This window comes from Eurosta solidaginis, chromosome 1, assembly GCF_040869045.1.
Source record: "Eurosta solidaginis isolate ZX-2024a chromosome 1, ASM4086904v1, whole genome shotgun sequence".
Classification (NCBI taxonomy): Eukaryota; Metazoa; Arthropoda; class Insecta; order Diptera; family Tephritidae; genus Eurosta; species Eurosta solidaginis.
The window spans coordinates 358,804,055-358,828,908 of NC_090319.1; the positions used below are offsets into that span (position 1 = coordinate 358,804,055).

Consider the following 24,854-nt stretch of genomic DNA (forward strand, 5'->3'; position numbering starts at 1 on the left):
CTTAGATACAAAACAAGTTTAAAAGGTTTAAAAGGGTCGTAGACTAGAATAATAACCTATAACTTAGCAAAAAATAGTTTTGAATCAATGATATTTCACTTATCAAGTTTTATTGTAAGAGGAAATGGGGAGACAGTTTTTTTTTTAACGGGCGGTGACACGTGTTATGTAGAAAAGTAATTTATCTGAAATGAAATGTGCAATTGAAGCTCACGCTGAGTATATAATGTTCGGTTACACCCGAACTTAGACACCTTTAATCATTACCTAAGGCACGCAGCCGTCGATTACAATGTAGTTATATACAATCTTCACTTTGCTCTTATGACATGCGAAGCTGGGGTAAATGTATATCGCAATGTTAAATTTACAACACTTTCATTACTATCCGGATCAATTTTGGAGTACTCATGATCCCCAAAGGAGGACTCTTTACTTGCATGAATGGAATACTAAGAATTTTTTGTCGAGTTGGCTCTTTTGCGACCACTACTAAATTTGTTTGTTTGTCGATTGTGCTGTTATAGTTTAAATTGTTGTTAATGACAACAACAAAGAGCTACAGGCACAGTTTACAACCCCTTCAAACAAGAGTCAATAATTTATACATCAATATGTTTTGTGCTATGTGCTAGTTTTTAAGCAGCGATTAGTTTAATGCTTGGTTTTCACTAGGTCCAATTTGAGCACAGACTTGGTCATATCATGAAATCGGCAGAAAAAGAAAGGCAAAGGGAGGAGTGAATAAAAGGCTAAGGAAAAAGAGGAGAGTAAACATATTGTAAAAGTTATGCAGATAGACGACCAAAGTTAGAGCAGAACAACGTCTGCCGGGTCTGATAGTGAGTAAATATGGTCACTAAGAAACAAAGGTCATTCAAAGGATACACCATTTCAGAGCTATTGTGATCTAAAAAATGGATTTTAATCACGAATCGTATAACATGATACGGGCCCTAATTTCGAATAATTAAGAAATTTTGTTTGTTTCATCAAGTTGTTTCGTTTTGCTTTAAGCTTAAAATGTATTAAGCATACATAACACTGTGCAACTGCCGGCTGGGTATTGGACCAAACCCACTTTTTTGTAGAGATTGAGGCTTATGTAGACAAAGTACTATCTCCGTTTTTCGAAGTTAGTCTCCAAAAAATAGATATCGGCTTTCGCAGTTAAGCCTCAATCTCCTCAAAAAAGTTGGTTTGGTCCAGTACCCAGAAAAAAAGTTGATTTTGTCGCATAGTGTAAATGAAAAGCACCCTTTAAAAAGCTGGATACTATATACTTAGAAACATAAATGGACAGAATAATGAACACGCTCGACAAATAGAGACGCCCTTTACTGGAGGCTAATAATTTCAATTTAGCAATTTTGTGATCATTGAAACTTTGCACATTCGTATGGATATATGTATAGATGAGCTCTACTCATGTGTGATATTGTTTATAGCTAAATACTTATTGCCTTTTCTACTAATAGAAATGCCTCACTATCGAAAGCCGCACAATTCTTCGGCAAATTAAATGATTGTTTGCAAATCATTTGAGAACAAGTCACAATACAATAACATCAGCGAATACATACTGTGACGAGTATGAGTGACACTAAGTGATACTCACATCCCGGGGTGGGCGTGAGCTTAGCACCTGCTAAGCGACCATATATGTATACGATAAGAGAGAACACAACGGCCACTTCGTCAAAATCAACGACAACTCTTTTAGTTTGATTTCGATGGTCCAACAGTAAGGAAGTTTCGCACGCGCGCTTAAAACAGAGTACCAAAGAATGCGTGTTACACGTGTTCACCGTTCAAGCATTGAAATCAAACTAAATAAATAATTGATTTTGCTTTCGTGCTCGCTACTCGTTCGTGTTTACTAACACTTTCTCAATTTGGTAGCTGTGTAAATGTAGTGGTGCCCACCGCTGCTCACATTCCTAGTCTGATGCTAAGTAAATGAAGTCACAACAACAATAAAGCAGACAGTTATTTGTATCTACATAAAGGAATCAATCATTATGTCTACACATATGTACGTATACGCAGCTGAGAAGCAACGCACAACCACATGCATATATCTGAGATACTCCCGAAAGTATGCAATGAGAGAAGCTATAAAATCGTGCATCTGTAGTTACAGCTGAGAAATTTGATAGCTGATGGCCAACTAGTAGATTCTGGAAATGGAAGCGCCTAGAAGATGCCAACGAGGAAATCAGAGAGTATAAAAGGCGACACCAGTAGAGGCGCAAAAATTCAGTTTTGATTAAGACGCTATCTGGCGAGCAATAGCAGTACTATTTATTGTGAAGTACTTTAATAAAGGCCATTTTTCCATTATTCAATATTGGAGTTATATATTCAACAGTTTAGTGATTCGAACTTAGTGGATGATTGCAAATAAGGGGAATTGCAAGTTAATTCGTTACAATATATATGGGTGTTTTCAAAAAAAGTGTCAACCAAAATAAAAAAAGTTAGTTTTGGTTTTGGATAAACTTATTGATTGCTCCAATTAGTTGGTAGATGAAGATGATATTATTGTTTAATCAAATATATCTACTTAGTTATTTGAAATTTTTTACTGGCCAAAGTATAAAGAATCTCACATTTTATTGATGTATAAATATACTATAATATAATTAGTAAAAAGCACCGCATTAAAATGTAGCGATTTTAGACATTATATTGCAAATTAACAAAAACAAGTAAAGGTGTCTAAGTTCGGGTGTAACCGAACATTGTATACTCAGCATGAGCTTCAATTGTACCTTTCATTTCAGATAAATTACTTTTCTACATAACACGTGGCGCCGCCCGTTTAAAAAAAATGTCTCCCCATTTCCTCTTACTATAAAACTTGATAAGTGAAATATCATTGATTCAAAACTATTTTTTGCTAAGTTATAGCTTATAGTCTTCCAACCTTTTTAAACCTTTTAACTTGTTTTATATCTAAGTTGCCGTGGTCTTTAACCGATCCCGTCCATTTTTACTAGAAATATTTTCTACTATAGGGAAAATTTGTGTACCCAATTTTATTACGATCCGTTAATTTTTCTTCCAGTTATGGCTCCCGAAACAGAGAAAATTGCTAGTCATAAAAGGGGCGGTGCCACGTCCATTTTTTAAAATTTGAAATTTTCCCTATTTATTGTTATAAATCCACTTGGGAAATGAAATGTCCTTGATATAAAGCTCTTTTTTGCAAATATATAGCTTATTATATTCGTCCACGACCATTTTAAAAATCTTTTATATAAAAGTGGGCGTGGTCTTTAACCGATTTCGTAAATTTTTTTTCAAAGCATTCCTTATTGTAAAGGAAACCTCTCTGCCGAATTTTGTTACGATAGGTTTAACGATTTTTGTTTTATGATTAATAATATTTGTAAAAATGTTTTTATCACAAGTGGGTGGTGCCACTCCCATTTTAAATTTTTTTCTCAAATTTTTATCAAGAGTCTCAATATCAGTCCACACGTCAAATTTCCACATTCTAGGTGTATTATTTACTAAATAATCAGGTTTTTTGTGTTTTCCAAAACCTTATATATATAAAAAGTGGGCGCGGTTATCATCCGATTTCGCTCATTTTCAATACCAATCTATTCTGGGTCCACGTAAGTTCGTGTACCAAATTTGGTGAAGATATCTCAATATTTACTCAAGTAATCGTGTTAACGGACATACGGACGGGCGGACATGGCTCAACAAAATTTTTTTCGACACTGATAATTTTAATATATGGAAGTCTATATCTATCTCGATTCATTTATACCTGTACAACCAACCGTTATCCAATCAAAGTTAATATATTCTGTGTGCAAAGCACGCTGAGTATAAAAATATGAACTGGTATTTGAAGTTCATGGTTTACTAAGAAAAAATTGGAGCATCTGAACGGGAACGTCGGAACAGGTTTAACACGATCGCTGCAGAGATAAAATTAATGTAATTATAATCGTTGTATACTCCTTTACGAACCACTCATACACAATTTTTATGTAGCTTAAACAAATTCGCTGAGTTCTAAGCAACTACAATGTCACCTAGAACATGGAGTACGTTTTCAGAACGGCCGAACAGCAGCTTTACGTCGCCATAAATTACCTGGGTAGCACCTATGAAAAATATTCGCAATTGTATTGAATATGAGGTTACGAATGTCATTCATAAGAACAGAAGAGGCGGGTGCCACGCCCCATTTAACTTCGAAATTAAAATGTGAGGAACTGCCTCTAGGCAGTGATTTGGCAAGCACTCCGAGTGTATTTTTGCCATTAAAAAGGAGCACGACGCAAATTGGAAGATAAGCTTGGTCTTAATAAACACTTTTCGGAGGTTATCATCGGAGGTTTTCATTTTACCTTAGATTTTTCAAGTTTTTGTAAGAGCCTGTTAATAGCCTTAGACAGACCATAGTAATAAATTGTCACATCTTTCAAGAGGCACCTTCTTTTGCGGATAGAAATGGTAGGGCTAGTATCTTAATAGTGCTATTTTCCGAAAAAGAAGATTGTGCATATCAACTAATATGGAGCTACGTGCCCTTGTACATGCGTAACGCATTGATGGGCTTCGATCAGATTTTGATGGGGATGAAATTTTATCGTATATTCTTGGACACTTTTGGGACTACTCCGGGATTGTATCGTGAACATTTCTGGATGACTTCAGGAAAACTTTAGGATTATTTTAATAATTTCGAAACTATTTCGGTGCAATTTTGGGGTAATTTCAGGATCACTACTGCATTATTTTCGGAATCATTTTCAGAACATTTCAGGTCTAATTTGGAACAATTTCCGGATAACTTCGGGATTATATTATGTATCACTTCGGGACAACTTTAGGATAATTTCAAGATTATTACGAAACCATTTGGGGAAAGTTACGGGATCATTTCATACTGGGATGAGTTCATTGGGCCGATAGGTGACAAGAGATCGACATAGCCTAATCTGGTAGTTATACCTTAACGTTCAAAGGTATAATCCCTACGACCGATGTGGGGCTCAAATATGTTGGTTCGCAACATGTTATGTGTAATGAAAGCTAGATCGCCACCATTTCTCTGTTACGATCGTTTCTGTGGATATTGTGTGCAAGTTCAGAGATCCGTGCTGGCGTGCAGCTTACTGTCTTCTATAGCTGCGATTCGTATATTGTAAATAGGGGAGGGCATCGGGGAAAGAGCTGGTGCTCGGCATCTTTACAGCTCGAACTTGGTATGTAGTAGCTGTGGGAAGCAGCTGGTAGAGCGGTAGACGTCATTGTCGTTAGCAGCGTTTCGTTCGGATTGCTGAACAGCATTCCTACTTGTCTCACAAGAGTCGTCACTATTAAAAGACGTTAAAGACGCTCCTAAGATATCAATTTCTGCTTCTTCTACTTCGTGTAGCAGTGGTTCGCCCCATCCAATAGGTGCGATCACTAACGAATTGTCATCGATATATTCTAACGGACGTTCGAAAAAACTTGCAGTTTCAATACGGTTGGGTATGGTTGTCAAAGGCGTTGGTTCCAAATACCAATCAAAAAGATGGTTGGTGCCATGCGAAGGCACATTACATTCAAGAAGTACATATATACGTATGTTGTTGTTGTGGCGATAAGGTTACTCCCCGAAGGCTTTGGGGGGTGTTATCGATGTGATGGTACTTTGCCGGATACAGATCCGATACGCTCCTGTAACACAGCACCATTAAGGTGCTAGCCCGACCATCTCGGGAACGATCTATATGGCTACATTAAACCTTCAGACCATGCCTCCCTCACCACCCCCAAGTTCCATGAGGAGCTTGGGGTCGCCAGAGCCTCGTCTGTTAGTGAAACAGGACTCGACGCGGATAGGTGAGGTTGACAATTGGGTTTTGAGAAGCTATATATTGCGCTGGAAACCTGAAGGGTTGCGCTACACAGCCCCTTGAATCTGGTATTTTAGTCGCCTCTTATGACAGGCATACCTACCGTGGGTATATTCTGACCCTCTAGCCCGCTGGGCCATTACGTATGTTGGGGTTGATTCTGTATAAGTATAGTTTACCCTATTGCAGTTTCCAGATCGAAGTTTTTCCAGAGTGACGCGCATCCCCCTAAAAAGTCTGCTTTCCTCTACTGCGATTTTTGAGTATTGTAGTCGGAGGACGGGGTTCGAGGGCATGTTTATACTAATCTGGTCCAAACGACGGTATTCTTGTGTAACGGATCTCGTCGTAGTGCTTGCGGCAGAGCTCATCAATCACTTGTCCTTGAGAATGCCTAGATTTCTGAGTATTTAACAGAACATTTTTGTATTTTCTCTTTTAAGGGGATTATGCCCGCCATCAATATCCTCGAACGGGAGTCCGAGGAAACTTGCATTTTAGGCGTTGGTTCCACATTGCAATTAAAAAGATGGTTGGTGGAATGTGCGAGCACACAGGGGTCGATTCTGGATAGGTGAGTGTTTAACTTGTCAGAGTATATAGATCAAACTTGAGCTGGAGTGACGCGAGTCTCCCTGCGTAGGTTGCTTTCCTTCCTGCGAGTTAAGGGCATTTCTTTATTTTTGGCATAGAGGTCCGACGCCTTTTTGTGTATATCACTGAAGACCTCTTTGTGCTTTTCTTCTACACACGACTAAGCCACTAAGTTATCAGGTACCGTATCGCCCGTTGGTGGTGTGGCCTCTTCAATCAGATGTCTGTTGGGATGCCCAGGTTCCTGGGTACTCAACAGAAACTATTTGTTCAGCATTTCATATCTCTCCCTAATGTGGAGTACTCTCGCCTCATTGCGTAAGTGGTGTTATGGGGACATAAGAAGACAGGCCGTAACGGTTCTGAGAGCGGTGTCTTGGCAGGCCTGTATTTTCTTTCAGACCTTTAGTCTTGGTGACCATATCGGGGACGCGTAGCATGCAATCTTCTGACCAATTGCCGGCAAGAGATTTGAAGATTTTATTTCATCTCTGAATTTTAGGTGCAATTGCTGTTGCATGCACGCCATAATATAGGTCCTGATCGAACGTCACACCCAGTATTTTTGGGTGTATGATAAGGGTGCCTCCCAAGGCAGCCGGTTCTATGTAATGGAGTCGGCAGTTTTCCTGACCAAGGGCTGTCATTTCAGTGTAACCCCAACACCGGCCAATTGCTTTGCCCCATTTTATCCCAAATACTGCCGGAAAGAGATTTGTAGATTTTTTTACGGCTTGGATTTTAGGTACAATTGCTCGCCAAAATGTTGATCCCGATCGAACATCATACACAGCATTTTTGGATGTAAGATAGTCTGTAGCGTAATGCCATCGACGCGGATGCCCAATATAGTCGACATTTGTTTTGTCCACGTTGTAATAAGGCCACCGAGCGTTTCTCTGTCTGTACCCCAAGTGCTGTCAAGGAGGGATTTAGTGCCCCCAGCGGGTTAGGGGGTTAGAATATACCCGCGGTAGGTATGCCTGCCGTAAGGGGCGACTAAAATACCAGATTCAAGGGGTTGCGTAGCGCAACCTTTCTTGGCGTAATATGAGTAAAACATGCCCGTCGTCAGAACCATTCGTCTAATCCATAATTTACTTGTGTCCAAATGCTTATGTATATGATAAATCATATAATGGAAAAGCTGAAGTATATTAGAGGACAGTTTCCATCGGATATTAGGCGGGGCTCAGCAGCACACATCAAATCTTCGTGGCAAACATATGGCACCATTGGCCTAGATGAAGCTCCTCATGGAACTTGGGGGTGGGGAGGGAGGGATGGCCTGAAGGTTAAATGTGGCCATATAAATCGTTCCCGAGATGGTCGGGCCAGCACCTTAATGGTGCTGTGTTACCGGAGCGTATCGGATCTGTATCCGACAAAGGACCATCACATCGATAACACTCCCCAAAGCCTTCGGGGAGTAACCTAATCGCTACAGCAACAACAACAACAACATGAAGCTTTAAGCACTATTAAACAAGATATGCTCACTGAATCGATGTTTAGATGTGCTTACCTCTGATAAACTGTGCACAGTTATATAACCGATTTTAATATCAGTTAATAAGATTTGAGACGCCTGAAAGAGGAGAATAGAGGACAGAAAAAACTACATTTCATCATTTCATAGAAAAACAAAATCTTCATTTGTTTTCTGGAAGCATTTTAATAAAAATGTTTTCACGTCCTCGGTGCGTGAGGTCCACACAACAAAATTTTTACAACACAATTCATTGCCCATGTATTTGTTGTATGTTGTAAAGATGTTCGTATGTCTGTAAAGATACATGTTATCAATTTGTCCAGTTCTAATTCATGTGTTTGCTTTTTCGTGTTATGTTAAGAACTACTTGAAACACAGCACTTGCGTAATTCAAAAACAAATTCAAGAAACGCTGTCGAAGATAGCCAGGGAAGAAACGACGACTTACTGCCATTCGTAACAAACTATAGGAATCAATTAATGGGAGTCGGAGTAAAATAAACAACAACAATTAAGGTTTTAATGAACACCGAACGCAGCAGCACTTGAATGTGAAGTGATTGTTGGATCGGTGCAAAATTGGCTATCGCAGCAGCTATGAGGGAACACCGCGGTGCAACCACGTCGTGTCAGACGCGCGTTAGATAAGATAAGAAGCATGTTTGTTATTTATTTAAATTTGTATTTTTCTTTGTTTATTTTCAAATTTCAAGCATAAGCAGATGAGTGAATGCATTGTAGTATTGGTGGTAATGAAGGGAACATTGGATGATTCTATAAAATAAATGGCATATATACATACTCTTTGTTTGATTTGACGAATAGAAGTAGCTAATGTTTTAGCTTCGGCATCATTAAACGAGTTTTATACAATTAGTTGCATTTATTGGAAAAATACTACAAATAATGTCGCCTGTGGGAATGAAATCCTAATAGAAAGTCCCCCAGAGGTCTGTATATGGCCAACCCGTATTGTTCTTTGAATGGTCCAAAAAGGCAACAGCTGCCATCCTAATAAAACAATAGGGAGGGTGTTGTAGCTGTGCTTCGCGCCATCAAATAGGCGCAATCGGTCACAAATTGTCATCAATATCCTCTAACGGGAGTCATTTCAACAGTGGTGTTATAGGCATTGATTCATGTCATGTGAGAACACATTGCAAGCGGGGCATACATTTTGTATGTCGGGGTTCATTCTGAATAGATAAAAGTTTAACCTGTTACAGTTCCTGATAGCAGTTGAGCTAGAGAGACCAGCGTTTCCCTAGGGAGAGTTCGTTCCTCTTCTGCGAGGTATGAGTATTTTTCTTTAAGAACTGGATATTCCTGTCATAGAGATCCGACTACAACACTGTCACAACAATAACAAAAACAACAACAGGTCCGACGCGTGTTTATGGATATCACTGAGGACCTGCTTGTGCGCTTTCGCTTCATACGGCTGTTCTCAGGTGTCGTATTTCCTCATAATGCTTACAGATATTACCTCTTAACCTGGGAGGTGTGGATTCTTCAATCAGATGTCTGTTGGGATGCCCAAGTTTCTGGGTATTTAACAGGAACTGTTTGTTCAGCATTTCATTTCTCTCCCTGATGAGGAGTATTCTCGCCTCATTATGTACATGGTGTTCTGGGGACATAAGAAGACAACCCGTGGCGGTTCTGAGGGCATTATTTTGGCAGGTCTGTAGCTTCTTCCAGTGAGTAGTCTTTGGCAACCATATCGGGCGCGCGTACCATGAAATCGGCTGGCCAATTTGCTTTGTAAGTGGTAATGAGCGTTTGAGGATTTTATTAATGATCTGGAATTTCAGTACAATTGCGGCTGCATGCTCACCAAATATGGAGGTCGTCATTATGTGTATACAAAGCTTTGAATATGGCTATCTTCAACACAGTTCTTGCGTATTCGGAGCACTGGGACCTACAGTAACGGATTTGTTCAACTGCATTACTCGTCAAAAAGCTTCCTCTGCGGCTTTTCCAAAACAAAAAGGCGCATGACGTTAAACAAACCTCTATTTTTGTAAGGGTTCCATATATGTATAGCATTTAGCGAATCTATAAACATGGCCTGAGCTATGGGTATAGTTAAAAAAAATTCGCAAACGAGGTTTTCCAGCCAAACTACTCTCCTCACGACCAACTAACTAGGAACAGGCTTCAGGCAAAGGTGCTTCGAAGTTGCTCAAGCTACATGGCCCATCTACACGGGTTCACGGGCTTATACCCGTGGTAAGACATGTGTGTCGTAAGATGCGACTTAGTGAAAATAAGGAATGCCTGTGGCAGTAATATTTATATCGACTTAATCCGCTTTGGCTTCTGGCCAATCTGAGGCATTTCAGGCCATATTTTATCATCCTTCAAAATACATATATAAGCAAGGCCTAGGACGAAACGTCCCCGGGAACGTTAGTTAGCAATAATAAATTAATAAAGTAAGAAATAGCCAAACTTCAAACAAGCCTGTTTATGAAAAAAATCTCGACTTTCACTGCTCATGGCATAACACCTATATGCGTATAGTTGCCGGATTTAACTATGTCGCCAAGGAAAATAATCAAAGATTGTTTAAGGATCACTTATTTCGACCATTAAAGATTGAGGAACTTTTTGTGCTTTAGTGCTCTATTTTCGCAGGCTCTAGAGTTTGGAAACAATAACTTCTATTACAAGAACAATAACTTGTATGTAATCACAAACATATGAAGTAGGTAAAATCTGTTGCAAACGTTTTTACTTACCTTTCTCACACCCCTAAATGCATAAACGTACAATTCCCTGCCGAAATTAAAGCAAATCCGATCTCCGCCATAAATTTGACTGGCCAATCCATTTGAACCATCCGAACCGCCATTGATAATTGTGTGCATTGATATACCCGCACCGAGCCGCGCGTCCATTGCTGCTGGCACACCGTAAGCTGCCGCTGCCAGCGCCTGTTGTTGCCCATTTATTAGTGTTCCGGTGCCAGAACCATTGCTGCCATTGACCGAACCATCACCGCTACCTTTCGAATTGCTTGTGGCCAAGGATGTACCATTCACATTGCCATTAAGTGGACCAATGGATGCGTTGTTTGTACCACCGCCATTGCCACTGCATGCCAGATTTTGACTATTTGGCAAAGACACTATGGAAACACGTACTTGTGGTGAACTTTGATTGCTGGTATATCCAACGCGATTTGGACGGGAATATTCGGATAGCGTGAGTAGCCGATAGGTACCCTCGCGAGTTACAAATTGAGTCTTTAAATCGTCCTTGACATTCGGATCTAGCTGTGCGGCCATTACACTGTACTGTTTTTGTTCTTTTTTGCTGAATTTGGTTTTGTAATATGTTTAACCAGCGGGCTAAACCACTGATGCTTTAAAGATGCAAGCTGCAGGTGGTGTTACGGGATGCATAAGTTGCTCCTCCCTTTTAGGGCACTCCTCTAATGCTATCCAGCCACACGTTGTTACTATCGCTGTTTTTCGCTAATAAATTTATGTGCCCCCCACTAAATTGTTGTGGAGGTTCAGCCACAACCCCAACCCAGTTGGTAAATATGATGGAATGCTATTACAATCGTCCCTACTTACTATATTTGTTTAATTGCTATTTATCGCAAATGTATATTTTTTTACAATTTCTTAAGTATTGACTAAGTTTTCTGCTCTGTGGTTTTTGAAGCACATGCATATATATTATACTGTATGCGAATATTTTTTAATGAAACGAAAAACTACACTCTTCCCATTACTAGAATATCTACTGCTGTTGGAGCAAGAGGGCTTGGGGGCGCGGCCGTTTGGGCTGCTCTTTGCCACTGCTACATTTGTTTTTGGGAGGAATTTTCTTTAGTTTTCGTTTCCACTTTTTGCATTTTCATAATCATAGTAATATCAATATTTCTTTTACACGATTTAATTGCGCACACGCATACACCAATATCTATACAAATATTCTTTATTAATTTAATTATTTAATTTATTGTAATTGCTGATAGTCCACCGCTATTTCCAAGTAAGAATTTTTTGCACTTTTTCATAATTTTCCGTCGACTTTCTGCGATTTTACTTTCATTCTAATTATTTCTATTTTCACTTTGACATTTCTCGTGTATTTGACAGTAGAAAAATTTCAGGTTCTCTTCTGTCATTAACATTTCAATCAGATGACAATAGATGTAGCTAAACATTCTTGCTATCAACCTACAGGTGCCTCATGTTAGCAAAAATTTTCTATACTGAAATGTAGGTGGCGTCATGTGACATAAATGTGGAATGGTGATGATTCGCAAGACGTACCGAATTAACATCATTTGGACATGGTGAATCCAAGACGTACCGTATTAACATCATTTGGACATGGTGAATCGCAAGACGTACCGTATTAACATCATTTGGACATGGTGAATTGCAATACGTACCGAATTAACATCATTTGGGTATGGTGAATCGCAAGACGTACCGAATTAACATCATTTAGGTATGGTGAATCGCAAGACGTACCGAATTATCATCATTTGGACGTGGTGAACCGAAGACTTACCGCATTAACAGCATTTGGATATGGTGAATTGCAAGACGTACCGAATTAACATAATTTGGACATGGGAATCGCAAGACGTACCGAATTAACATCGTAGAGGCCGCATGTGTTGCAGGTTCCTGCCTCACTTGAACTTGTTTTTTTTTTTTTTTTATTGCAAAATTTCAAATTACGGCAAAAGTCGATACCATTAGGGCTGACTACATTCAACACGGCGTCTACAGACCACAACCACAATAAAGCAAAGCTTGACGACATTCGTAGCCAAGCATTAGCTTCTTGATTACTTTGAAAGCGGCAGTCACCAATATAAATTACAGCAAACAGTGGCGAAAAATTTAGAAAAAAATATTAATTATATTTAAAAAACTACCAAAAGAATGATTTTAGCTTTTATTATCTGTAATTTACTTCTATTTTAGTTGTTATTGAGAAAATGAAAAGGACTCCACCCACTGTCGCTTCCCAAAAATATAATTAGGTTTAATCTGGCTACAACGGCTTTCGTGGCTGATTGTCGTGCCGCTCTGTCGCGCCGAAAATAACGACACCTATTTTGCTCATTGCAAAAAGTTTTCTTCAAAGTGCGGCTCCCTCATGTTACATTCTTGGGGAACGCATACTGGTGGGTCCGAAAAGACGTTACAAGATTCTGCAACGCCTGCAAAAAACAAAGGAAAACAACTTTCAAGAGGAGATGTTGGACGAATTGAAAAAGATCAAGGTGCAGTTTTTCGAATATGTTAGGTCGGACTATGAAGAAACAAAAAAGTTTCAGAGTCGGATGCTAACTATAGAGAAAAGAAAAAACAATTTGTTGGAAAGGTGTTTAGAATCCTTAGAAAATAAAACTGCAGATAACATGTAAATATAATTGCAATACACACTCGTACTTAAAAATGTAGCTATAGCGTTTCTTATTTCTTGACTCTTCGCGATTTGGAAAGATAGTAGTTAGATATAGTAGATAGTAGAAGAACCTGGACCCAAGAGGGTTTAAGATGTTGCATGCCCCCAGGAGCTCGTAAGAGTCTTCTAAAATTTTTACCCTAAATTTTAGTTCGGCTGATTATTTATCAGGACCAAATGCCAAACGAATTAAATTAGCAAGCGACGCGTTACCTATGCGTGTGGAATTGTAGTGTCCGACGAAACTGAGTAGATTCGTCCGAGTGACAACATCTGTGGAAAACCTTAAAAATATTCTCACTGATGAAGAGGCGGTTTTAAAGGAATTCGAACTTTCGGGTGAGCTGGCATTTCCAGATGAGATGCTACAGGACATCGTAATAAGTGAATTTCATTAAGACGGACTGGATTATATTGCAAGCTTCCTTATAAGGAAACTTGGATTAGCAAACCAAGTTACGAAAAAGGCAACTTTCACATACGTATGTAGACGAAGTGTCAATGGGTGCATTAACTAAGCCGTCCAGTGAATTTATGAATACAACTAAAGGGCTTGAGACGATATTCATTTCTTTTAATGGTGACAAAATACATCCATGCGCAAATTATATGCAAACACTCCTCGATTTTTTGGAACACGCATGTAGGTGCAGGAATTGAAATAAAAAAAATTATTTTTCAAAACACGCATACACCAATGCATAAAGAAGTTAAATAAATCGGTAAAAAGTAAGGGCAGTCGCTATTGAAATGAGCACGAATGCAATCGTATACAATTATTTAAAAGGTGTTTTATATCAAATATATTTTAATTAACTATATCAAAGCAAAATTCAAATTAAAAAGTTAATGAAAATATTTATAATAAAATCAATTTTTCCATTGAAACTGTTTGTGAATATTTGGAGGTTTGTTCATATTCTGTCGAATGGATGAAGCGAATTTGCTCCAAGCCGCATTCCTAGCACCTGGGAAATATTATCTTGCTTAGCGGTTCACTTAAGGGACAATGTGAATAGCATACAATAGTGATGGAACGATATTTCCCTATTGGTGATTGCATCGCTGTGAGTGAAAAATTGCTAATAGCGATAGCTATTGCTATCCAAATATGTATATCACTGATTGGCGAGTTTCCTTCAGCATGAAATTCTAATACTGATAGTGATAGTGGCGATGCAATCACCTATAGTGAAATCCATCACTATTAGCTATACAAATATATTTCTTCATGAAGCAATATTTCTTCACTCGGTTGTATTTACTTTTAGCTAGTTTGCTCTTTCAGGCGACGTTATTTTGAACTGGTATTTTCATAAACGACATTTTGATCTGGTTGAACTTCAATTTCATTTTAAACTATTTGTTTTTGCACTTGTTGTTTATTTGTTGTTTAATTTAACGAAAGTTTAAGAACAAAAGCAAAATAATGTCGATCACTTTCGCTGAGTCCTTCTTATTGACATTCTTGTAGGTTTTTTTTAAATTTCGTTAAATGAAACAAAAAATATACAACAAATACAAAAATCAATAGTTTAAAATGAAAGAACAAAGGCAAATAATAAATGAACTAAAAAAAAAATTGAGGGTTGCTTTTGTAAATTGTTGAATTTTTTGTTTTTGCACTTTTCCACTCCTGCGGGATAAGTTTTCGGGTAGTCGAAAGTATCTCGAAAACTAGAGCTGTAACAAAATAAAATAATTTAAAAAAAATGTTTAAGTTAAACGGTTTTATTGAAAACAATACTTACACGAAATAATAATAATACTAAAAGCTAGAAAATAATTAAGTAGGTCTTAGGTACTAGTCATCACACTCCTCATCAATCTAGGGCATTGATCAGGCAATTAAGTAAAAGCGTTGGGCGCGTGAAATTTCTAAAAATGTAAGGCGTAGCATAACCTGAGGCGCTATTCAGTAACTATGAGTTTTGAAATGTACATTTTTCTTTCATTCAAATTATATGAAGAAAAAGTGTACATTTTAAAACTTACAGTTACTGAATAGGGCCCCTGATTATAGTTGAGTTGGTCTTATATATGACTATTAATAGAAATTTGACGCGTCCAGCGCTTTTCTTTAATTGTCTGATCAACGCCCTATATTGATGAGGAGTGTGATGACTAGTACCTAAGACCTACCTAATTATTTTCTAGCTTTTAGTATTATTATTACTTAATGTAAATATTGTTTTCAATAAAACCGTTTAACTTAAATTTTTTTTTTTAATTATTTTATTTTCAAGTTTTTAGTCCTTATTTAATTGCCTATTATTTCTTATTCTATTTAGTTTATTTATTCCCAGTTTTTTGAAAAAGTTTTAAGTTTACGTCGCGATTCAAAGCTGCTGAATTTAGATCCAAAAATCCAAAATTGGGTTTTTTAGAAAGTTTAAAATTTTTTACGACACCGTTTATAACAACGCCAAGTTTAAGCCTAAAATTTTTTAACAATTGTTTTTGTTTTTATCGGCCTATTGATAAATCAATTTTTAAATTGTGATTTAAGCACCTTACGCCGAGATTTATACAATATTCGATTTTTTTATAGACATCCAGATATCATATTTTAGTAAATAACCAATATACGTGAGATATAAAAAGCAATTTTGTTTTAAATTTGGTGGCCAGAATGTATCATTTGCCAGTTTCTAATTGCATCAGTGATGATAGTGACAGAGAGAGTGATGGTGAACGGTACCATCGTTGAAATAGTATCACGCCAATCCTAACATTCTTTCGCCGATTTAACATGAATTGGCTTAACGAAGATGAATTTTTAGCATGATTTCGGTTGACGAAAGGAACAGTCGCACGTATACTTGAAATGATCGAGCCAGGTTTTCCGTTCAACCCAATTTTACAAACAATACATTCCCTTGAGATAATAACGTTCGTGATTAACCCGTAAGTATTAAAATTATTATATGAGGTTCACGGAGCATAACACCTTTGAACTAGTTATTAATCGCGCTACGATTTTTCGCAAACGGAAATTCTCAAATCGCCGTTGGTGACTTTATTGGATGCAGTCGCACGAGTGTCTGCATTATTTTGGCACGCGTATCCACAGGAATACTCCCTTACTACCACAGTTCATACATATGTCTGGGACTTCAGAGGACAAGGATTGGAATTCTACAACATTGCTAGGTTTCCGGGAGTCATTGGTGCAATCGATAGCACGCACGTGTTGATTCAGTCTCTTGGTACTGGTCAAGCCGAGAACTATCGAAATTTGAATTTTTTTGTCGCTTGCACTGCAGACTTCTCCTCGCGTTCTGCGTACCACAACTACATTTGTAGCTCATGGCATTCTGTAGCTCAAATTTTCTCATTTTGGTAAAAAAAGCGCTTTTGCATTTCTCACAGACTTGGCATATTCGACATCAGTGGTCAAGTGACCTTGCTCTACCTTACGCTTTATTTTTGGCTTACGCAAGCGTACATGCATTTGATTTACAGAGACTTCCCGCTCATTTTGTTCAACATGTTTCCCATTGGAATCACCACTCTCCATATCTGGCAGATTCACACTGCTTATATTTTGAATCTCACATAAATTTGAATAGTCTTCGTTTCGCGTCTCGGTATGGTTTCCACTTTGCTCAACGTTCTCGTACAAGATTTCTAATTCGTCGCTCATGGCGAAAATAAGACATTCTGTGCCGTTGCCGTCATTGATGTCGTTGGGTTTCGCGACAGTGGACACAGCCTTGGTTTGCGAACAAATCTTCCTCGTCATCGTCGGCATTTGGATCGAGACCTTCGATTGTTAAAGCAATCGCAGCGTGTAATTCCTGCTTCGAGCAGCTTGGAAATTGATGACGAATTGAACTCCTTTTCAACTTTCAGCCATGCTTCATTTTTCATTTGTTTATTTTGCAAATATGTGCGCTTGTCCAAAATCACCTTTCCGTGCTTCACTACAAGGTCGCTCAAAAGATTCTCTTTGTCTTCAGAATAATTTTGATTTCGGACCTTTGACGGACCGCATTTGTCTCTTTTCGTCGCGCTTTGATGCCATTTCGGTATTGAAAAATTTTTCATTTGAAATTGACAAATAAATAATTTTCAATATGAGGTCGTAAACTGACAATTCAGCATATTGTCAGCGTCTCAAATCCAAGTCGTAAATTTTCTTTTACGAAGGGTCTAAATTCTAATAGTTTTTGTGAACAAACCGAAAAGTTTTAGCTGAGGTGTAAACGGCGTTGTATTATAAAACGGGATTTAACTACATCGAGAATTAGACGGCTTTACGACTCGGTCAACAAATTGGCCATTAGTGACTCATTATTACAAGGACTCTTTCCTGACAATTTGTTACAATCTAAGTCCTCAATACATAATCTTTCCAAAGACTTTACTCAACTCTGCGCCACGTATGCTTTTCCCCTTCCAACTCAAAAAAAAAATTTTGATAACACTTCTACCGGACTGTATGTAATATTTGTTCGAAATATGAGCCAAATCGGACATCATAGGTCGCTTTCTATTCATGTATGTACTATGCGTTCCAAATATGAGCCAAATCGGACCGCAAATACGATTTTTGTACATATCTCGATGCTTGCGCCACTTAGCGGCAATTTTTTTCATAGGTCGCTTTTTATTCTTGTATGTCTTATGTGTTCCAAATATGAGCCAAATCGGACCACAAATACGATTTTTGAGAATATCTCGATCCTTGCGCCACCTAGCGGCGATTTTTTTCATAGGTCGCTTTCTATTCTTGTATGTAATATGTGTTCCAAATATGAGCCAAATCGGACCACAAATACGATTTTTGAGAATATCTCGATCCTTGCGTCACCTAGCGGCGATTTTTTTCATATTTTTTCTTGTATGTATTATGTGTTCCAAAGATGAGCCAAATCGGACCACAAATACGATTTTTGTGAATATCTAGATCCTTGCGCCACCTAGCGGCGATTTTTTCCTATTATTGCATTGTCATCCGGTTCTGAACTATATTCCAAGTTTCAAGCTTGTAGCTTTTCGGGAAGTTACTTAAATTTCAATTACAAAATTCGTTCACAACGGCCGTGCATGCGGCCGTGCGGCCTGCCTGTCAAGTCAAGCTAAATAAAACCGTTTAAAAAGTAAAATGATTTATGAAATCAGCACACAAAATTACATCTAATGTGATAAAAATTTCCTTGGAAAATTTTGAAAAGTGGAAATTTGTTCCGCAGTGTTATGTATTGAGGACTTAGATTGTAACAAATTGTCAGGAAAGAGTCCGTGTCATAAGGGCCTATTACGGTATACAACTCAACTTAGTTGGGTTGTAATTAAAACAACTCAACTTTCAGACAACTCAACTCCTGTTTGGTATTACGAATTACAACTTATTTCAGTTGAAGTAGAATTGGTGCTGCCAAGCTAAGAAAGTGATGATTTGACAGATAAATGAACAGCTGATCAATTTGTGGCAAAAATTTAAGCATTTTCAAATGTGATTTTTTTATTAATATTATATGAAATCTATTTTATATTGGCGAAAATGTTTGTGATTGACATGTCGCGAATACGGAAAACATTCGCGTGATCATTCCAATCCCTTGGAACTACCAAGCACCAAGTAAGAAAATGTTTAAGTGACAAAAGATGAGCTTCATATGAAGTTATTTTGCAGATTTGAAAGGAAGCATTTTACTCAGTACTAAACAAAATTAAGGACCATTTCCGCATACGCGTTCGTATTTTATAAGATTTATTTAGTTTCACTTTTGTTGTCTGCAATGGAATCTTGCAAGTTAAATTTGATACGCTTCCCGGTGTCCGATTGAGCTGAAATTTTGCACACATGTATAACTCCGATGACAATGCAATATTACTTTGTTAGAATTCGATAAATTAATCGATAACACAGTTATCGGTAAAGATTTGTATTTACTAGTGGTGGGATTATTTTCGAATTATATCCGAATAAACGTTATTCGAATAAACGAATAAATTTATTCGTTTCAAATAATCCGAATAATATTTATTCGGATTTTTTATTCGTTTATTCGGATAATACTATCCGGATAGTGCGCACTATCCGGATACTTCGAATAGTAAAATAAAAGACATTGCGTTTATGTTACGCTCATCCATCGCTTGTCCAGATGAGCATGCACATATATTTATACGTACATATATTTATGTGTGTATAGATGCATATATGCAAATATTTTTGTTTGTTTGGGGTTGCTTTGTTAATATTCATTTATTTAGTTACATATATTTACGTAACCAAAGTTGTGCTTGAGGCTGGTGGGTGGTGGTGGGTTCAGCGGACACCCCAGGGTCAAACGTCGCAAGGGTCCTGTCGCTGCCGGGTGTGCCAGAGGGCGCCTGGATCGTTTTTGTACCTCGTTGCTCATCTGAATGGGCACATGAAGTTTTTTCCCTATCGATGCTGGGAATGCCCAAAAAAATATACGTCATCCGCGGCGCTTTCCGCGCATCGAAAGCGGATTCACCGATAATAAGTGCTGAAATATTGTTAAAAAACATTAGCCGTGTTTTTTTTACACGCGTATACGTTTCGTTTGCGCATGAAAAAGCACGCCTATCCTCGCTTAGATAATGTTTAGGAGAGCCATCTAGCGGCTGTGGTTAAACAACCAGCTACAGCAACAGGGTGTACCGAAAAGCGGAGACACAACCCTCTAATGTATTTCTGTGTATAACATATATCTGAATCAGTTGTGATAAACAGTGGACGCGCATAGAATACATAGAATTAGTGCAGAGGGTGAAACATACACCCCTATTATGAATTTTCATACGATAGAAGATAAACGCTTCCTAGCGTATCGTAAAAAATCAGCTTTCATATTGCGATTTCCACACGCCCGATAGATGTACTATTGTGAATGACAGCAGAGTTTTGTTTACAAATTTTTGTGAATCTATACGAAACAGATAGCAAAACAAAACGTAAATACTAACAATTCATTTGTCTTGTACGTAAAAGTGGCAAAAGTTTTTAAAAGCTGTTATAATAAAATGTTTTATGCAACCTCTGTTACCTTTTATATAAACTCAAATGAACAAATTGACGGAACTTGCATAGATTCCACAGAAAGAAGAAAATTGAGAGATCATTCCAATCTTCTTGAAATGAACTCTACACTGTAAGTACTTGACATACTAAAAGTAAAAAAAGTTTAATAAACAAAATTGATGTCAGAGTATGTCTTAACAGAAATAGAAGGCAGTTTGCGCGCCCGTAAAAATAGGCCATCCATCCCAAATATTTTGAAGGTTTGTGCCACCTTAAGGCTTCTTGCCCAGGGTGTTGCAACAGAGTGTTGGGAATGAGGCTGTAGTTGGATTATTTTGGATTATGTAATAATTGTATATTTACTTTTATTTAAATAGTTCCCAACGTATCTTGGAAACATTTATCAGCGATAGCTAGCGTAGGAAATTGAACAGCGTATGAGATAGTTAGCGTATGGCAATACCACGATAAACGATAAACGCTAACGATCGAGTTTCACACGCTAGAATTTATTTCATAATACGGTAGAACAGATTGCAAGCGTTTATCGTGTATCGTACGAGTTCATAATAGGGGTGATAGACACATATTTCAGTTACATCTGAGTATAATGCGTATTGAAATTTAGTAGTACTAATTTTATACGTAGCAATTTCAGAGGTGTATTTAAAGTTTGTCGCTTAGCAGTCCATATCAAGTTTAAGCGTAAACGTATATAAGCCGTGTTTTTTAACACGCGTATATCCGTTTACGCTTAAACTTTATATTGACTGCTAAGGGACAAACTATAAATACACCTCTGAAATTGCTGCGCATAAATTTTGTCCTACTAAATTTCAATACGCATTATACTCAGATGTAACTGAAATATGTGTCTTTGTGTCACCCTCTACACTAATTCTATGTATTCTATGTGTGTCCACAATTCATCGCAACTGATTCAGCTATATGTTATACCCTATGGCCATCAGAGCGTTGCGTCTCCGCTTTTCGGTACACCGTGTTGCTGTAGCTAGTTGTTTAACCACAGCCGCTAGATGGGTCTCCTAAGCATTATCTAAGCGAAGATAGGCGTTTTTTAACACGCGCGTATACGCTTAAACTTTATATTGACGGCTATTGATGACAAAAAAAAAACACAGCTATTGTTTAGGTAAAGAGTATGTTGGAGTGTTATCAAAATATGAAACGCTCGGACATATGACAAAATTAAAAAATAATATCCCATCCGACGATTCGGATAATTACTTCCTGTCCCACCACGCCGTTGTAAAAGCAGAAAGTACAACCACCGCGTAGTATTTAATGCATCCAGCCCTACGGCGAATGGCACTAGCTTAAACGATATTCTTCTCCCAAGCCCAGTTCTACAAGCCGATTTACCCATCCTAATCTTACGATGGAGACTATACCGCTTCGTCTTCAATAGCGACATCGAAAAGATGTATCGACAAATTTGGGCGAACGAAAATCACACCAAATTCCAACGCATTGCATGATTCAATTACAAGAGGTTCCGGATGTAGCTTTTTTTAAAATGTGACACTCCGCACTTATGGTTGTTTTTAAGAAGGAGCGAAAAAAGGGGAAGAACTTAATCCCGTTTTTAAAAAAGTAATAAAATTGTTTAGAAGTTACTAATATTCTTTTAAAATAGCATATAATATCTGACGAAGGTAATAAATTTAATGCCCGGTTTTTAAGTGCGAGCTTAAACTCCAGTTAAAGTTAACTAGAGTTTAAACCTGCCACTTCGGCCGCTTAAGCAGAGATGAGACTCAAAATTTGATGTTATTGAACAAAGTGGCAAGGTTAAACTCTAGTCAACTTTAACTGGAGTTTACACTCGCACTGAAAAACTCGGCATAGGCATGTTATTTGCAAAACTAGCCCGGAGGTAGAGTGTTGAATTTCCTATAAGCGGTTTGCTACGTTCCACTCGCCTTTGTCGTTGCGTCTTCTCTATGCGCTTAATATTAGCAATACCAAGTAAAATAAAACTCAGAGTTTAAGTTAACGTTTCTAGAGAAAAACCACCTTTAATATCTTCTCTTAGTTTTTTGGACATTTAATAACAATTGTTTAAATTTCTAATACGAAAATACATTCGACATTTGAAAAAAAGCTTTTTGACATCTAAATTTATGTTCAGATATTCGGCGCATGATAATAACTTTTGCATATAAGATGACACACGAAATACCGTTGCCGTTAAATTTAATGAACACCGATTCCAGCAGCTTTATTTGTTTTAAAAAACAGTCGTTTGGCTTAAGAAGCCCACCTTTGGACAAGCAATCAACATAACTATTCGAGGACTCATTTTCAACGTACTCCGTAAGGCCTAGTTTTCGGGATATATATATGGCGACATATTCCAATGCATCTTTTTTCAAAATATTGATATTACATTCATGATTTGACGGTAGGGAGAATGTGGAGTCTTGGAAAGTAATCTCCTCTCCAGGAAGGAGAGTGGTTATATCTTCAACCGACAATTCATCCATTGAGATCCACTCGGTTTCATCAAGTTCCACGTTTCCGCGAGCTGCGAGAATTTACGTGTTACGAGCTAAGGAAAGAAATTATAATTAGTTATATAGATATTATGTGTTTGTGTCTATCAACATTCAATTCACCCAATAAATATTTTCGTAGTCTATACTTGAACTGCATTGGGCTTGGTTGGTCATGAAGACCACCTTTGGCACGCATCGCGCCGAAAAAATTTTCAATGATATCCTGATTAAGTCGGTAAGTTAGAATATATTCAAGGTCGTATTCATCCTGAACAAACTGTCTGAGGGAATTGTTGTTTATAAGTATGGCGTTCTGAAAAGGCAATAATGCTTTATGTCTGTAGGCTAGAGTTTGCTGCATGCACACATCCATTCGCTCCAATGTTTGCAATTGCTCATTTAACGCCATTCCGAAAGGCCTTTTATTTGCAATTAATTGAAAGGTGGAGAATTTCGTGTTTTGTGGCATAATACGCAACTTGCTTTAGGCATTTTAACTCCCTAAAACAAGTCATATCCATAAGTTATTGCATATATATTTATGTTTTGTGCAAAAGTTAGGCTCTAGGAAAAAAAGTCGTGAATACCAAGTACTGAAGTTTGGTGTGTTAGTATGTGTACAACTAGAAAAATAATTGGTCCATTGGCTAGTTCTGGCTTGTGTATATTGTGTTTGTAGTAGCAGATAACCTGATAAGCACGTGAATATCCCAAATATTTTTAAGGCGGTGTCGAAATCGACTTCCAATCCCGCCCGCAATCCGAAGAGAAGCCTTATGAAACAATAGAGGTGGGCTGCCAGGGTTTGGCGAAATCAACGAATCGCATAGAAGTCTGAATCAGCTCTAGAGCAGGGGAGAATACACAGTTGCAAAAATAGTATCTCAGCAACATCGATGTCGGAATGCTTCTAAAAAACACACCCGAACGCTGGAGTGAACCACGAATATCCTAAACAATACCGATCATATCTCTGTTCCTAATAGCGGGAAGGAGTCTGTTTGGCGGGTTGTCGATGCAAATATTAAGAGGGAGAGATATTAGAAAGAGCTGCGTCCCTGAACAAAAAAGCCCGGAGCTGGTCAAAAAACGTTTGTCGAATTGCTAAAATGGTCAACTACATCACCTTTGGGGTCCTCATATTCTAGAGTCCTAGCCTTATGCGGAGTATACCGGAAATTCGCATAATTTAGGCACCTAATTATCTCGGGAAAGATATTGTATGACTACGTCATACGTCGAACCTTCCACGTCTCTGGATTTTAGTGGCGTCTTACAACAGGCGTGTATACCGCGAGAGTAACCTAAGCCCCTTTACCTTACCCTTTTGCTTCACCCGTGGTTTACGTGACTGCCGCTATGGATTGAATTCACGGTTTCGGGAAAGAATGCCCTTACGAGCGATCAGCAAACTTTTTCATGAGGTTCTTTTCTCTAGTAGAGAAATCAGGGTAGGGACTATTATTGAGTCTTTGTATGGTGGAAATCTCCCTCTCCGCCTAAGAGCTCGCTTGGTGAACAAGCGGGACTTGTTAACACCTTAGAGCTGTTGCAGTACTGCAAACTGAACCTTCCAGTTTTGAAAGAACACGGATGTCAAGATCCTTCAAAAAGTTGACTTTGTTTCGTTTATTAACGTTAATTATCGTAACGAAATGATATCGGTTCGTTGGTTAAGCATGCCTGATTTAAAGATTGTCGCTTAGAAGTCCATATAAAGTTTAAGCGTAAACGTATATAGACGTGAAAAAAACACAGCTAATATTAACTTAGGACCGTTCCTGAAGCGTTGAATACCTCTGTATCGCAAGCAGGCAGGCGGAAACTATGTTTTTTTTTTCAAGGACAAGCAAATACATATATGTATGTATATATATTCTCATGCCACAAACTCACCATACCAACTCTCAGCTGGCCAATAAACA

The 24,854-nt window shown here is 38.0% G+C and overlaps 1 protein-coding gene across 1 annotated transcript in view; it reads right to left on the bottom strand.

Annotated features, from left to right (window-relative positions):
• The window catches only part of LOC137238127 (WD repeat-containing protein 20), a 42,115-nt gene extending 30,076 nt beyond the window's left edge, over positions 1-12,039 (bottom strand). Inside the window, exon 1 of the mRNA XM_067762765.1 lies at positions 10,707-12,039. Within this exon, the coding sequence (XP_067618866.1) occupies positions 10,707-11,255 (549 nt within the window). The 5' untranslated portion in view covers positions 11,256-12,039. The remainder of the gene's footprint in view (positions 1-10,706) is intronic.
• Positions 12,040-24,854: the final 12,815 nt, after the last annotated feature.